General features: G+C 42.3%; 1 protein-coding gene across 1 annotated transcript in view; it reads left to right on the top strand.

The window, feature by feature from the left end:
* The window catches only part of FBXW4 (F-box and WD repeat domain containing 4), a 257,632-nt gene that overhangs the window by 34,129 nt on the left and 207,858 nt on the right, over nt 1-15,645 (top strand). The window contains exon 2 of the mRNA XM_068255667.1: nt 767-862. Coding sequence (XP_068111768.1) covers nt 767-862 — 96 coding nt within the window. The remainder of the gene's footprint in view (nt 1-766; nt 863-15,645) is intronic.

Here is a 15,645-nt window from a genome sequence, read left to right as displayed (position 1 = left end):
TCTTTCAGGCAGAGAAAGAAAAAAAAAGGAACACAGCATAGTTATTTGTGTGCTAGGCACTGTACATACACATGGCTATCTCATCTTATCACATGTCACTTCGGGTATCCTTTAAACCTCATACGCACATGAAACTTTTCCACACAACCAACCCAATGACGTGACCGACCACATGACCAAGCAATTACACAACTTGTATTTTCTGTGCACCAATCAACTGAACGACCAATTAATTTGCATACTGCACACGCAAGCAGAACAATGTGCAGGATATGGCCGCATTCAAAACAAGTACAAGTCGTTCAAATGACTTGTACACATGTGACCAACTGCACAACAGTCATATGAGTTGAAACGCTTGTTGGATCGGGAAACCGCCTGTTATCAGTCTCATATCTAGTAATTTGTCACATGTTCACATGCCCAACTAGTGCCTATCAGAACAAGTTTGGAATTTAGTTGGGCGGAGTTGCATGTGTGTCTGAACCTTTAGAAGCCAAACGCAGTGCACCTTCAGTTTCAACTCCGTCTCTTATTGTAGTTCCTGACTATGTATTTTCATCATACGTTCAGTTTCTTTTTTGTCCAGGTGTGTGACTAGTATGCATCATAGTGACTGTTTTTGGGGGGTTGCCTACTGCACTTTAAACTTAGGACAAATTTGGATTAGTCTTCTCTTGTGAGGATTACTCTGCTTTATTTTCTTTTTATTACATCTAGATAAGTGGAGATTTTTGTAATAGTTAACATGGCTGTCTATTTGCAGGATTTCTGGAATTCCTGTGAAGGAAAGAGTACGGGTATCTCAGAACTGGAAAAACGGTTGTTGCCAACGCCATACGCTGCTCAAATGGAAACGCAAGCAAGTGCCTTTACTTTTCTTTTAATAGTTTGCCTATTATAGTATATTGGGTTATTTGTCAAGCATTGTAGGTTTGGAAGTTAAACTGCATTTTTATTTTGTAGCAGAGAATCACATTACAATCCAGTACTTCAGCACAGATATTCCATCACCACACCGAAAAGTTGAAACTCTTTCCAACTCCTGTAGACCCACAGTATAAGGTCTAAACAAGGCTCAGTACAGACAGGCAGCAGAGCATCGAGCCTCCAGCCTCCTCTTCTTTCCACTCCGTTCCCACATCACTCTGTAATAATCTGTAGAGTTGCGCTCACAGCAATATACAGTGGGATACGAGAGTTTGGGAAACCTTGTTAATTTTCATGATTTTCCTGTATAAGACGTTGGTTGTTACGATAAAAAAATGTCAGTTAAATATTTTATATAGCAGACACACACAGTGATATTTGAGAAGTGGTATTAAGTTTATTGGATTTACAGAAAGTGCGCAATAATTGTTTTAATAAAATTAGGCAGGTGCATAAATTTGGGCACTGTTGTAATTTTGATTCCAAAACCTTTAGAACTAATTATTGGAACTCAAATTGGCTTGGTAAGCTCAGTGACCCCTGACCTAAATACATACACAAGTGAATCAAATTATGAGAGAGAGTATTTAAGGGGGTCAATTGCAATTTGTCCTCCTCTTTTAAGTTTCTCTGAAGAGTAGCAACATATGGCTCTCAAAACAACTCTCAAGTGACCTGAAGACAAAGATTGTTCACCATCATGGTTTAGTGGAAGGATACAGAAAGCTTTCTCAGATATTTCAGCTATCTGTTTCCACAGTTAGGAACACACTGAAGAAATGGCTTGAAGTGGCAGACCAAGAAAAATCTTGGATAAACAGAAGCATCGAATTGTGAGAACAGAGTCAACCCACAGACCAGCACCAAAGACCTACAACATCATCTTGCTGCAGATGGAGTCACTGTGCATCGTTCAACCATTGGGCGCACTTTACACAAGGAGATGCTGTATGCGAAAGTAATGCAGAGGAAGCCTTTTCTCCGCCCACAGCACAAACTGAGCCGCTTAAGGTATGCTAAAGCACATTTGGACAAGCCAGCTTCATTTTGGAATAAGGTGCTGTTCACTGATTAAACTAAAATTGAGTTATTTGGGCATAACAAGGGGCATTGTGCATGGAGGAAAAACCACAGCATTCCAAGAAAAACACCTGCTACCTACAGTAAAATGTGGTGGTTCCATCATGCTGTGGGGCTGTGTGGCCAGTGCAGAGACTGGGAATCTTGTCAAAGTTGAGGGACACATGGATTCCACTCAGTATCAGCAGATTCTGGAGACCAATGTCCAGGAATCTGTGACAAAGATGAAGCTGCTCCTGGGCTGGATCTTTCAACAAGACAACAACCCTAAACCCTGCTCAAAAAACAAGTACAATGTTCTGAAATGGCCATCTCAGTCCCCAGACCTGAATATAATTAAAAATCTGTGGTGTGAGTTAAAGAGAACTGTCCATGCTCGGAAGCCATCAAACCTGAATGAAGTAGAGATGTTTTGTAAAGAGGAGTGGTCATAAATACCTTCAACCAGAATCCAAACTCTCATTAGAACCTACAGGAAGGGTTTAGAGGCTGTAATTTCGGCAAAAGGAGGATTTACTAAATATTGATTTCATTTCTTTTTTGTGGTGCCCAAATTTATGCACCTTCCTAATTATTGCGTACTTTCTGTAAATCCAATAAACTTAATTTCACTTCTGAAAAATCACTGTGTGTGTCTCCTATATGATATTAACTGACATTTTTTATCATAACAACCTATGATTTATACAGGAAAATCATGAAAATTAACAAGGTTGCCCAAATTTTCGCATCCCACTGTTATATGAAAAAAGTGCCTCTAAGTGTAACCTGTATAACCTGTATTACAGGTGATAAAAATACAGTTAAACCTCTCAAGGAAGACAACCATGGTTCACAAGGTTTATTGCACAGGGTAAGGAGGTGGCGTTTCATAAATTAGGTCCCACTTACTCAGGTCAATACAAAAAGTGCAAGGGTGGGTTGCAGAGCCCTGCAACCATCATGTAGGCCTGCAGGAAATTAACCGCCACCTCTTGGTTCTCCAGGTCCTACCAGATACTGGACGGTTACTCTCCTGTGCCTGTCTGTACTGAGCCTAGTATAGACCTTATAGTATGTGTCTATAGGATGTGGTAAGAGTTTCCATTTTTTCGGTGGGATGATGGAATATCTCTGCTGAAGTATTGGATTGTATTTTGAAAGGTTTTGCTGAGAACTGAACTTTTGGCTGCAATAAATAGACTTATAGCGCGGAAGAACTTTTTTGGATCAGAGAATCGCATTGCCTGTACATGTCATATATGTTAAAAGCAAATCTGAAGTAAAAATAAACTAATCAGATAAACCCATATCTATAGTCCTAATCCTGAATAGGACTTTCCAGGAATCCACTAAAGTTTTACTTTGTATCTAATGCTGGGTACACACGTTGCGATTTCCCGTTCAATCCGAGGGATCGATTCGATTATTTCCGACATGCTTGATTGGGTTTTGATCGATACACACGTCGATTTTGCATACTCAACATGCAAAATCGACGGCTGTATCGATCAAAACCCGATCGAACATGTCGGAAATGATCGAATCGATCCCGCCGATCGAGTGGGAAATTGCAATGTGTGTACCCAGCATAAAAGGTAAAAATGTAAGTGTAAGGCTTGGTGATATATTTGGAGGAGTCAGCGTATATGCTCAGGCTATAGGTCTCGCTCTTCACCTAGCTATCCCTGCCTGACACACAATAACTGACACCTATACTGTCCCTGCCTGGCACACCACTAGCTGGCCCTAATTAGGACTTAAAACGAACCAGAGACGAAGCACCCTCATGTATTTTACCATATATTTCAGTGGGAACATTAGAGAAACCACCTACCCTGTGCTCGGTTTCATCCTCACTGCTAAAAGTTTCTGTTATCAGCTGTGATAAGAATCCCCAACTGAGCATTCAGTCTGGCTTTGCTGGGAATCATTATAGCTGAGTCATTATAGCAGAGCCACAAGGGGGCAGGCTTGGGCTTGAAAAGGCACCAGAGAAAACAGACTCTGCTATAATCATTCCGTAGCAAAGCCATACTGAATGCTCAGTCGGGGATTCTTATCAGAGGTGATTACAGTCAGATTAAACAGAGAACAATGAAACAAAGATCAGATTAGGTGTTTACTGTCATGTTCCCACTGATTTATAAGGTAAAATACATGAGGGTGCTTCGTCTCTGGTTCTCTTTAAGCGAGTAGGCATATAAGCTGACAGAGACGGCAGATATACCACCAGAGGCCACTACTGAGGCTAGTAACACAGTTCCGCAGCATCACATACACAGTTCAGGCAGAGCAATCCAAGTATATAATCTTCATGCAAAACTATTCAACAGCAATTGCAATTTGATCAGAGTTATGAAACAGTTCCAGCAGACTTGCATGCAGGATAGCAACAGATGATAATTGATGTAAGTATGACACAGTTCCTTAAGTCTGCATGCAAGATTATGTGAACAGGTAACAGACGTCCCAGATGATATATGACAAGTTATGTGAGAGTATATGCACACTGTTAACTGACTGATAAGGAGAGTAGACCTATACTTATCGTCCAGAGTTAGTGGCATACAGGGAATATCCAATAACAGTCCAAGGTTGGTCCAGGTGGCAAGCAAGGAATGTCCAGTAACTTAGCAGAGGTCGGTCCATGCAGCAAACAAGAGCAATCCAATAACTAGCAGAGGTCGGTCCAGGCAGCAAGGAAAGGGTATCCAGGAATCAAGCAGAACAGAGTAGTCAAATACAATCCGAGGTCGAAGTCCAGAATATCAAACAATCAGAGTGCACACCCAGCAACTAGCCAAAGCTACAGTGGCTTGCAAAAGTATTCGGCCCCCTTGAGGTTTTCCACATTTTGTCACATTACTGCCACAAACATGAATCAATTTTATTGGAATTCCACAATTCCAATGCAAAGTGGTGTACATGTGAGAAGTGTAAGGAACACAGCAAACATGTGGAAGAAGGTGCTCTGGTCAGATGAGACCAAAACTTAACTTTTTGGCCAAAATGCAAAACGCTATGTGTGGCGGAAAACTAACACTGCACATCACTCTGAACACACCATCCCCACTGTCAAATATGGTGGTGGCAGCATCATGCTCTGGGGTGCTTCTCTTCAGCAGGGACAGGGAAGCTGGTCAGAGTTGATGGGAAGATGGATGGAGCCAAATACAGGGCAATCTTGGAAGAATACCTCTTGGAGTCTGCAAATGACTTGAGACTGGGGCGGAGTTTCACCTTCCAGCAGGACGACGACCCTAAACATAAAGCCAGGGCAACAATGGAATGGTTTAAAACAAAACATATCCATGTGTTAGAATGGCTCAGTCAAAGTCCAGATTTAAATCCAATCGAAAATCTGTGGCAAGATCTGAAAACTGCTGTTCACAAACGCTGTCCATCTAATCTGACTGAGCTGGAGCTGTTTTGCAAAGAAGAATGGGCAAGGATTTCAGTCTCTAGATGTGCAAAGCTGGTAGAGACATACCCTAAAAGACTGGCAGCTATAATTGCAGCAAAAGGTGGTTCTACAAAGTATTGACTCAGGGGGGCTGAATAATTACGCACACCCCACTTTGCAGTTATTTATATGTAAAAAAAAATTGGAATCATGTATGATTTTCGTTCCACTTCTCACGTGTACACCACTTTGTATTGGTCTGTCACATGGAATTCCAATAAAATTGATTCATGTTTGTGGCAGTAATGTGACAAAATGTGGAAAACTTCAAGGGGGCCGAATACTTTTGCAAGCCACTGTATGCTTATCACGGGCGATGACTGGGAGCACTCTGCACATTTAAATATCAATCATTCTCCAATCAGTGGCCGGCTACCTTCCACACAACCAATCACACAGCAAAGCCCTGTCAGGAAGAGATCAGCTGACCCCGTTCCAATCAGCTGAGCGGGTCAGCTGACTATTGTTTACTCTTGCAGAGGGCGTACTGCTAACGCGCCCTCCGCATATCAGTGTGTGCGGACTGTGAGTCACCGGCAGGGCCGGCAGCGGGGAACAAGCACCGAAACCCCGGAAGTGACAGATTCCGCCCGGGTCTCAGCGGCACCTTCACTATTAACAGGTATATTCCTCATAGTAAGTTTGCCGTTTATTTACTTTCTCAGGTGAATGACAACCGGTTTCTCCCACACAGAAAAATCTATTGTACTCAGGTGTTTATCCACAAACAGTTTATAACCGCTACAAATTCTCAGTGATGGGTATCGTCTGACTGCAGATAAACTGGCATTTAAAGCCCAAGGTTCCTAGTCCGTTTACTTTTCTCCTGAGTTTTCTTGAGAGGAAGTTTTTTTATACCATGTCAATTAAACATATTTTAAGCCCCCGGCAGGGAAGAAAATATTCAAAATAAGGTTATTATGTTGTTACCTACATTTTAGTACTTTTCAGTTGTCAAGTGCTATAAAATATTTTTGGGGATTAGAGGAAAAGTATCTTCCAGGAGAAATCACAGGAGAAATGTTAATTTAATAGAAGCCCTCAATTCTTAACCCTTACAGTGAGAAAAAAAGAAAAGAGGACCACAGCCTAGTTCTAAGTACAATAGGGTCTGTCCATACATATGTTTATCTCATCATGTCACGTTACTTCAAGTAACCTTTAAAGGAAATCTGAAATGGGGAAAAAAAAAAAGAATTAACTGTATATACTCGCGTATAAGCCTAATTTTTCAGCACAAAAAAATTGCTGAAATGTTACCCCCTTGGCTTCTATGCGAGTCAGTGGAGCAGAACGTATGGTAGAGCAGGTTTTGTTCCTGGCAGAGGAGCGTAAGGATCATGCACTAGTGATTCTGCTCTTGCCAGCTGGCTCCCTGCTGTGTCCGTGTCCCCCATCCCCTGCATGGTGGGCAGAGTGTGCTGCACAAGACTACCTGTGTCCCCTGGCTTGTGGAACGGAGCATGCAAGCAAAAGTGTCAGCGGTAGACAATGATCAGAGATTCTTCCTGTGTGGCAATCACTGTGTCTCATATCTATAAAGACATCTAGTGGTGTCTTGAGACACAGTTGTATCATCCTTGGGGCATATCTGGCTACTGTGGAAGAGACTATACTGGGGAGGAGGCTTATACATGAGGCAAGAACTTTTCCTGGTTTCTGAGAAAAAAGTGGGTACCTCGGCTTATACACAGGTCAGCTTATATGCAAGTATATACGGTATACGTATCTGGAGCTTCCTCCAGCCCCCTTCAGGCCGTTGGCTCTTGCCACCCTCTTGGACTGCTTCGCTCCCTTGCTTCACTGTGCATGCATGACTCGGCTGCACGCACACTCCCACCGTGCTCCTGTAGCTGGGAGCAATCTGCATCTGCACAGTAACACTGCCCATGTGCAGACTGAAGCTGACTTGTAGATTTACCGGGCCGCCTAGTGGAGCATCAAGGTGACTGGGGAGGATGGTGAAGGAGCCTAGGGCCTGAAGGGAGACTGGAGGAAGTCCCAGGTACATATATTTTTTCCTCATCTCCGTTACACTTTAAATTATATTCAGGTGCTTTATTCCATCTAAGTACTTGGTAAAAACATGTACATACAAATGACGTGTCACAAAAGATCACATACCGTGTACAAGTAGTGCGGTGGTGCGGTGGGTGCTGGGCAAAGTCTGCCTGACGGCCGTTTCGCGCTATATATTCGCTTCGACGGAGGCTGCTAGAATCCTGTCCGCACCACTCCAGCGTCAGCTGTTTTGTGCTGTAGTGCCAACTATGCATTTCTCCTTTTGTTGATACTTTAAATTATATACAGGCAAGAGTGTAAATTTAAAGTGGAACTGAACTCTTGCACAGGACAGATGAAAAACAGAAATGCACCCTGTACATGTTTAGAGAGTTTACCCTTTTTAATTCCCCCTAATTTGTTTCTAAGCACACATTGTAATTTGACCTCTTCCTTGTGTCACATGACTGCCATGGTACAGATGGCAGATAAGCTCATTTGAAAGCACAGGATGTTAACAATTTGTCTGCTTCCATGAATCAGGAAGTAGAAACAGTGCGGATTTATTTTAGGGTTTTTATCAGCTCTAAGAAATTTTTTTTGTTTAAAGGTCATTACGCTGTTGCGTATCTTTTAGAGCAAAGAGGAAGTTCTGAGGTTAGGTCTGCTTTAAATGCTCAATCCATTTCAAGGGCATTTACTGTAAGTAACCATATTTTTTAGGAATCTTAATTACTATTTAAATAAAAAGTGGACAAGACTGAAAATTCATCCTTTTAGAACTGTTTCTCAACATTTTTTTTCTTTGTACCCTTTAAGAATGCCTTTGCTTACCAGGTACCGCTAGTATAGGCAAGACTAGATCAAGCTCTCTTCTGAAGAAGTCAAAAACCACAGGTACAACAAGTACTTCTTGAACCTTCCCCCCCTGAACCTCTGTATTTTCATTAGCATTATTTGTTAATGAACAAAAATTCATATTCAGTTTTGGTTATAAATGACTTATTATTTTCTAACACTTGAACTTTCTGTTTCACTTAATCAAGTGCATTGAGCCCAACAAACTCCGTAGAAGTCGTGTGTCCCCCCCTCCCCAAGGTACTCGTGCCACATGTTGAGAGCCTAGCCTTAAAAGGATGTTCATATTCATCTTTCTGGATGCTTGCTTGGCTTACAAGGGCGAAAAGGGATAATTTGCATATTTAGTGGTAGTGCATTGTGGGTAACCACAAATGTTCACTTATAACTGAAGTATTGCAAATTTCCTTCTGTTTTAAGAAGGCAATTACACCAAGCTTTGCTTTTTTAGTAGGAGGGCTTTTTGGTTCCTTTTATCCCCCTATACATTCCTAGTAGTTTGGGTCACCCTGAGCTGCTTAGTTACTCTGTCATATTCATCTTAGATTGTGAGTTTATTTGTGAGGCAAGTTGGGAATGATATAGTGAGACAGTTATGGTCCAGCTATTAATTTTTCCTCAGCAAATATTTGCTTATGCCTTTGATATATAGGCTAAATTATACCATTTACATGATCCGACCTCCACTGAAAATAACAGAGGCTTTTGTACTTTTGCTCTTTATAGTAGTACAGGTGGTGAGGGGCGGTGCCTTCATTAGGATGTATAACACCGCCAGGGAAATAAAGAAAACACTTAAGTATATGGAGGAACTTCTTACAAGCTAGTCTTTAGCTATCATTCCTAAAGATATATGATGCAATTAATACAGTGAAAAAAGGGGTTCACAGTGCAGTCCTCTTTGTATCTGCCTTTCTGCGGTGCATTCGCCAAGATGAATAGATCAGAGCAGGATCTCCTGTCCCATAAAACATCTTCTGCCTCTGCCACTGAAGCTTCATAATCATCTGTTTATGATGACAGAGTTCACCGAGAAACGTCTCTCCTGTCATTGAGAATCACAACGCCTCGTTTCGACTGTGTAAATACTTGCAGCATGAGCAATGCCTGACTGCTGCCACACTGGGGACGTTACTGTAACTCGCTTCCTGTTCTTGGCCAGCTACACTCTATTGGGTCATACTAGCCTTTAGGAGCAGAAGATGAACGATAACTAAAATGAGGGTAAACCAGCATAATAATGACCAGTAAAACAAAACCAAGCAATGTATGAGAAACAGCCAAGCCGACAACATTCCTTTTGCTTATTGGGAAGCTGCATACAGATGATCGTGGTGGGATCTGGAAGCTAGTAGCCAGGCCAGGCAACATTCCTATGTCTGTATGTGCCATCCTTTTGGGACCCGACCCTGTTTAGGAGACCTGCAGAGATTCATTTTTCCAACAATTTTATTATTTCACAGTGATTGCAACATGACCTAAGATCTTCTCTTTATATTTACATGAAAGAGTTAAAACACAGTAGTCTTCAGTCATACAGCGCAGCATGACGATATCCAACAACAGCAAGGTTATGAGAATAGCAGGGTCTGCTAGGAAGCTTGAGAACGATTGCTCTGAAATGCCCTATGCTGCTCTGCATTGACACACATAGACTTATTACAGCTATTATACCCTTAACCTAGCAAGCAGATTTTTGTTGGATTTCGTCATGCTATGATAGATTTTAGGTGGTACAGGTCAAGTTGGAATCAATATTGGAACATTGTCCCATGGGAGGAACCCAGCGCATCATTATCTGAACCAATCACCGGTGCATACCGAATTGAGATTTAACATTCTTTCACAGTGAGACATGTCCAGTCTCTCACAAATGACTCAGCTGAGCAGTGCTGCTTCTTCACCTGCATGTCTGGTGTGTTCATTGTCTGGCCTTAGCTTGAGCTGGAGACATCCATCTAGGCTGATTCATGCAACAGTTCTTGCATATATTCTTCTAAAACAAGCACTTATCTCATCTGTTACCATGCAGTTTGTTTGCTGCTGCGAGCAGCACAGTGGTCTAGCGCCACTAGCTTGATTCCCCCAAAGAATGTGCCCAAATGCAAGTCACTTTTACACCTGCATTATCTCCTAAGAGATACATTTTCATCTTCTCTTTAAAATCACTTTTCAGTACTTCTTCTTTTTTTTCTTTTTTTTTAAAACATATTTTATTTGGGTTTTTGTAAGTTTTACACCATAGAAGGAACATTGTTTGCAAAACATTAGTAGTACAAAAGCTATGAGTTAACAAATTGAACACAAAAGCTGAAATGCAGGAAGTATTGTTCCCCTGTCCCTTCCCTCCCTCCTCCCCCCCCCCCCCCCTCAGTCCCTCCCCCCAGCCTAATCCCATCCCTCAGCATTTAGGAAAAAAGGAATTTACATGTATATTATGCAACCAAATTTACATTAGATGATTTCCAAAGAGCTGTATGCGTCAATTTTCTTGTCTTGGCGGATGATATTTGAGTGCCCCTAGTGAGTCACATATATCTTCACGACAGTACCAGGTAGTCAGTACAAAATCACCCATAAACTTATTTATTTCAGATGGGGTGAAGGTGTCCAGGATATAGGTCCTCCAGACTTTAAAGAATTTTGTTGGCCTTTTTTCTAGACTTTGAGAAACCTGCAATTTTTCAAGAGTAAAAAGGGAGAGCAGTTCTTTCCGAAGCATTTCCAGTGTAGGAGGGTTTTGTTTAATCCAGACTTGGAAGATGACACGTTTTGCCATGGCCAATATTATGTGAAAAAGTTTGGATGGATTTTCTTGGTTGCTTTCGCTTTGTACTTCATGGCAGTGGAATAAACATAGCAAATAGTTTTTTTTTATTTTTTTCTTACATAGTTTGTTTGCATATTCGATTACCTTATCCCAAAAATGGTCCACCACATAACATTCCCATATACAATGTGCTAGATTTGCATTCGGCAATGAGCATTTCGGGCATTCTGGTTTATAGTGGGTTGGGGGGTATGCATATTTAATATCAAAAGCATATTTGGCTTTGTGTAAGAAGAGCAGATGGGATGTCCTATGCTGTTCATTTGATATGTAAGATCTGAACACAGTTAACCCTTGAATTATACAGTCCACTATGTTCTCTTTTTGGAAGTCTTTTTCCCATGTTTTGAAGCTTTTATAGGTTAGTTTGGTTCCCTCTATTCTACTCATACCGTTAACCAAATCTGACAAGGATTTCAAGGATCCTCCGGGGCTTATTAAGTTATCAAAAGAGTTTGGGAGCGCTACATCCGAGACTCTGGCAACATGTGACCTCACAAAAGATTGTATTTGGAGATATGGTAAGAAGTCTGCTGCAGATATTGAAAATGTTCTACGCAGTTCTGCGAAAGACATCCATGTGCCACTGTCCAGGTGCAGCAGGTTACCCAACTTGCTTATTCCCTTTTGGTCCCAGTCTGAGAAAAACCGTTGTGTAGTGCTGATTGGGAAGTGGGGATTTCCCCATATGGGCATATATTTGGAGATGAGGCAGTGTAGACCCATTGATTTTCTTACTGCCCTCCAGGTCATCACGGTGTCTCTGAAAATTATGTTCTGCCTAAGTCTTACTGGGAGTTCTGCTAGTTTTGAGTGCAGGAGACCAAGGAGTGACCAGGGTTTTGCTATTTCCGTTTCCAAGTTTAAGTTGGAGTATCTGCTTGTTTCTTTGATCCAGTCTTGGACATGCCTGAGAATTGCTGCTAGATTATATCTTCTAAGATTGGGGAGATTTAGCCCTCCTAGTTGTTTAGTCATTTGCAGTTTTTTTAAGGCAATGCGAGATTTTTTCCCTCTCCATAAAAATTTACTGAAAGCAGTTTCCAGCATCTGTATGTCCTTGTGCCGGATGAGGAGTGGGACTGTTTGCATGGGGTATAGTAATCTGCCCATTGTGGTCATTTTTATGAGAGCTACCCTACCTGCTAATCCGATCGGTAATTTGTTCCATCTGTCTAGTTGGGCCCTGAGTTGTTGGAATAAGGGTGTGTAGTTTAATAGGTATATTTGGGTTGGGTCTCTCGGTATTTTTATTCCCAAATATTTTATGTGAGTGTGCGTCACCTTTAAACCCAATGAGGGCCATTGCCTGGTGTCTGCAAATTTGGATAGGGGCATTAGTTCGCTTTTATCTATGTTAATTTTCAAACCTAATAGGATTGAAAATTCATTAAATATTTTAAAAACTTGGGGCACTTGTATTAAAGGGTCCTCCAGGAACAAAAGAACATCATCAGCAAAGAGTGACTGCTGTACTTCAACTTCACCCACCTTAATCCCTGCTATGTGTTTTCGCAGGAGTGTAGCTAGCGGCTCCAAGGCCAAATTAAATAGAAGGGGGGATAGTGGGCATCCTTGTCTCACCCCTCTTTGTAGCGAAAAGGCTTCTGAGAGATAGCCATGTGTCATTATTCTGGCTTTTGGGTTTGAGTACATAGCTTTTATCGCTTGAATGAATGGCCCAGTGAATCCCATTTTTTCCATTACTTCCAGCATCCAGTCCCACTCCACGCTATCAAAAGCTTTTTCAGCATCCAGCACAAGGACAGCAGCAGATTTGTACGTTTTTGGGTAGGCGCGGACATGTTCTATTATGGTTAGTAATTTTCTAATATTAGTGACTCCAGCCCTCCCCTTTACAAAGCCTACTTGGTTTTCGTGGATGAGGCCTGGCATGAGTTGTGCTAACCTATCTGCTAGGATTTTGGACAAGATCTTTACGTCTTGGTTTATGAGGGAGATGGGCCTATAACCTGCTGCCTCTTGTTGATCTTTTCCTTCCTTAGGAAGTAGTTTAACATAGGCCATTGCTCCTGTTTCAGGGTAGTTTGAGGTGGTCATTATTTGATTATACAACCTAGCTAAGTGCTCTGTGGTGTCTTGTTTTAATATTTTGTAAAACTCTGCAGAGTATCCATCGGGCCCCGGGGATTTATGATTCGATAGACCTGTAATCACCTCCCTGATCTCCCGCACTCCTATCTCCGCATTTAGGGCTTGAATTTGATCTTCGTTTAGTCTTTTAATATGAATATCTGCAAAAGCATTAGTAGAGAGCAGGGTGACAGAGCGCGTGGAAGAGTACAATTTCATGTAGAACTCCTTAAAAATGGAGTTAATGACCTTGGGGTTGGATTGGAGGTCCCCCTTTTTATCCTTTAATTGGAGAGCTTGCTGAGAGGCTCCCTTGAATTTTGCCATGTTGGCTAGCAATTTTCCAGCTTTTTCCCCAAACTTATGAAAAGTGAGATTTGTATAGGGTTTTAGGAGCTCGGTTTGCAATTTAAACCATAGGTCTCCTTTCATTTTTGCCTCCTGCCAGATGTCTCTGTTTACTATAGATGGATGTTGTTTGAAGTTACTATATGCACTCCTGACCTTAGCTAGTTCTTGGGCATAATTTCTATGTGCTTGTTTTTTTTTTCCTGATATGTATGAGATTATTCTTCCACGCACCACTGCCTTCCCCGCCTCCCAGAAGAGAGCTGGGTTGCTTGTGTGTGAGGCATTTTCCATAGCATATTCCTGCCACCATAATTTCAGTTTGCTCTCAAACTCCTCATTACCATAAAGCTTTGCTGGAAAGCGCCACACTATGTCCGAACCTCTGGGGAACGAGTCTTCCAATTCTAGTAAAATTGGGGAGTGGTCTGAAATAACCAAATCTTCTATTGTTGATTTTACCAGTCTATGGGCTAACTGCCTCTGAATTAAAAAAAGGTCCAGTCTGGACAATGTTTTGTGGGTGGATGAGTAAAAAGTATACTCGTGATCTAAAGGGTGTACGTATCTCCAGGAGTCTATTAACCCCCTTGGCGGTATGAAAAATACCGCCAGGGGGAAGCGCAACAGTTTTTTTTAATTTTTTTTTTTTTTTTATCATGTAGCGAGCCGAGGGCTCGCTACATGATAGCCGCTGCTCAGCGGCATCCCCCCAGCCCCGCCGATCGCCTCCGGCGATAGGCGATCAGGAAATCCCGTTCAAAGAACGGGATTTCCTGGAGGGCTTCCCCCGTCGCCATGGCGACGGGGCGGGATGACGTCACCGATGTCAGCGACGTCGGGACGTCATTGGGAGACCCGATCCACCCCTCGGCGCTGCCTGGCACTGATTGGCCAGGCAGCGCTCGGGGTCTGGGGGGGGGGGGGGCCGCGCGCCGCACCGGATAGCGGCGATCGGGCGCGCGGCGGCGGCGATCGGGGTGCTGGCGCAGCTAGCAAAGTGCTAGCTGCGTCCAGCAAAAAAAAAATTAAGCAAATCGGCCCAGCAGGGCCTGAGCGGCACCCTCCGGCGGCTTACCCCGTGTCACACACGGGGTTACCGCTAAGGAGGTTAATGCGCATGTCTCTAGCAAGGTGCTAACATGCTTGTCTCTGTGTTGTAATTCTCTTTTTGGGTGACTTCTGTCTTCCCAGAGGTTCGGGACTGTGTTGAAGTCCCCTCCAACAATTATTTGAGTATTTTGTTCAGTTAATATTTTGTTTTGTAGTACCTGGAAAAATAGAGGTTGTTCCGTATGGGGCCCATAAACATTGTACAATGTGATAACCTCCCCTGGTAGTTGAAGCTGCAATCTGGACCATCTTCCTTTAGTATCATGTTCATGCCCCATAATTGTATAATTAAGTTTTTTGCTAATTAAGAACAACACCCCTGCTTTCTTATCAATTGCTGGTGAACCATAGACCTCATTCACCCAAAACTTTCTCATATATTTAAATTGGTCGGCCGTTAGGTGAGTTTCTTGCAATAGACAGATGTCTGGCTTAAACTTGCCTAGGTGGCGTAAGATACGTGACCTTTTACCAGGGGACTGCATACCTTTCACGTTCCAAGAAATTAGTTTCATCCTATCCCACTAGGTAGTTGTAACGGAATTGTCGCAGGTTGCAGCTTGTAATACTTATAAAGGATGCCATTCCAGAATGCTGAGAGATATAGAAACCCCAAAACCACCCCCCACCCTAAAGGCCTGCAAAGTAAATTAAGTGAAACTTCTGTACATTGCGTATATCTTTTTGATAGATGCCAACCAGTATGGGCTCTGCGACCTGTTTTCAGTTTTGGTTATTGTGGGGAAAGGGTGTTTCTATTTTTAGATGAATACCATAAAAAAAAAAAAATCAATTAGCAATATGTAGCAGGACAGATAGACCCTTCACCAAGGAAAGCAGACAACCCCAAAAGAATCACACTCAAAAGACCCCACAAGACCCAAAACAATTAGGGTTAGTGCTGAGTGTCCTGTAGATGTAGATTTTTGTGCATACAAAAACAAAA

The sequence above is a fragment of the Hyperolius riggenbachi genome, chromosome 10 (genome assembly GCF_040937935.1).
Source record: "Hyperolius riggenbachi isolate aHypRig1 chromosome 10, aHypRig1.pri, whole genome shotgun sequence".
In the NCBI taxonomy this organism is placed as follows: domain Eukaryota; kingdom Metazoa; phylum Chordata; class Amphibia; order Anura; family Hyperoliidae; genus Hyperolius; species Hyperolius riggenbachi.
This window is presented reverse-complemented; position numbering and strand designations above follow the sequence as displayed.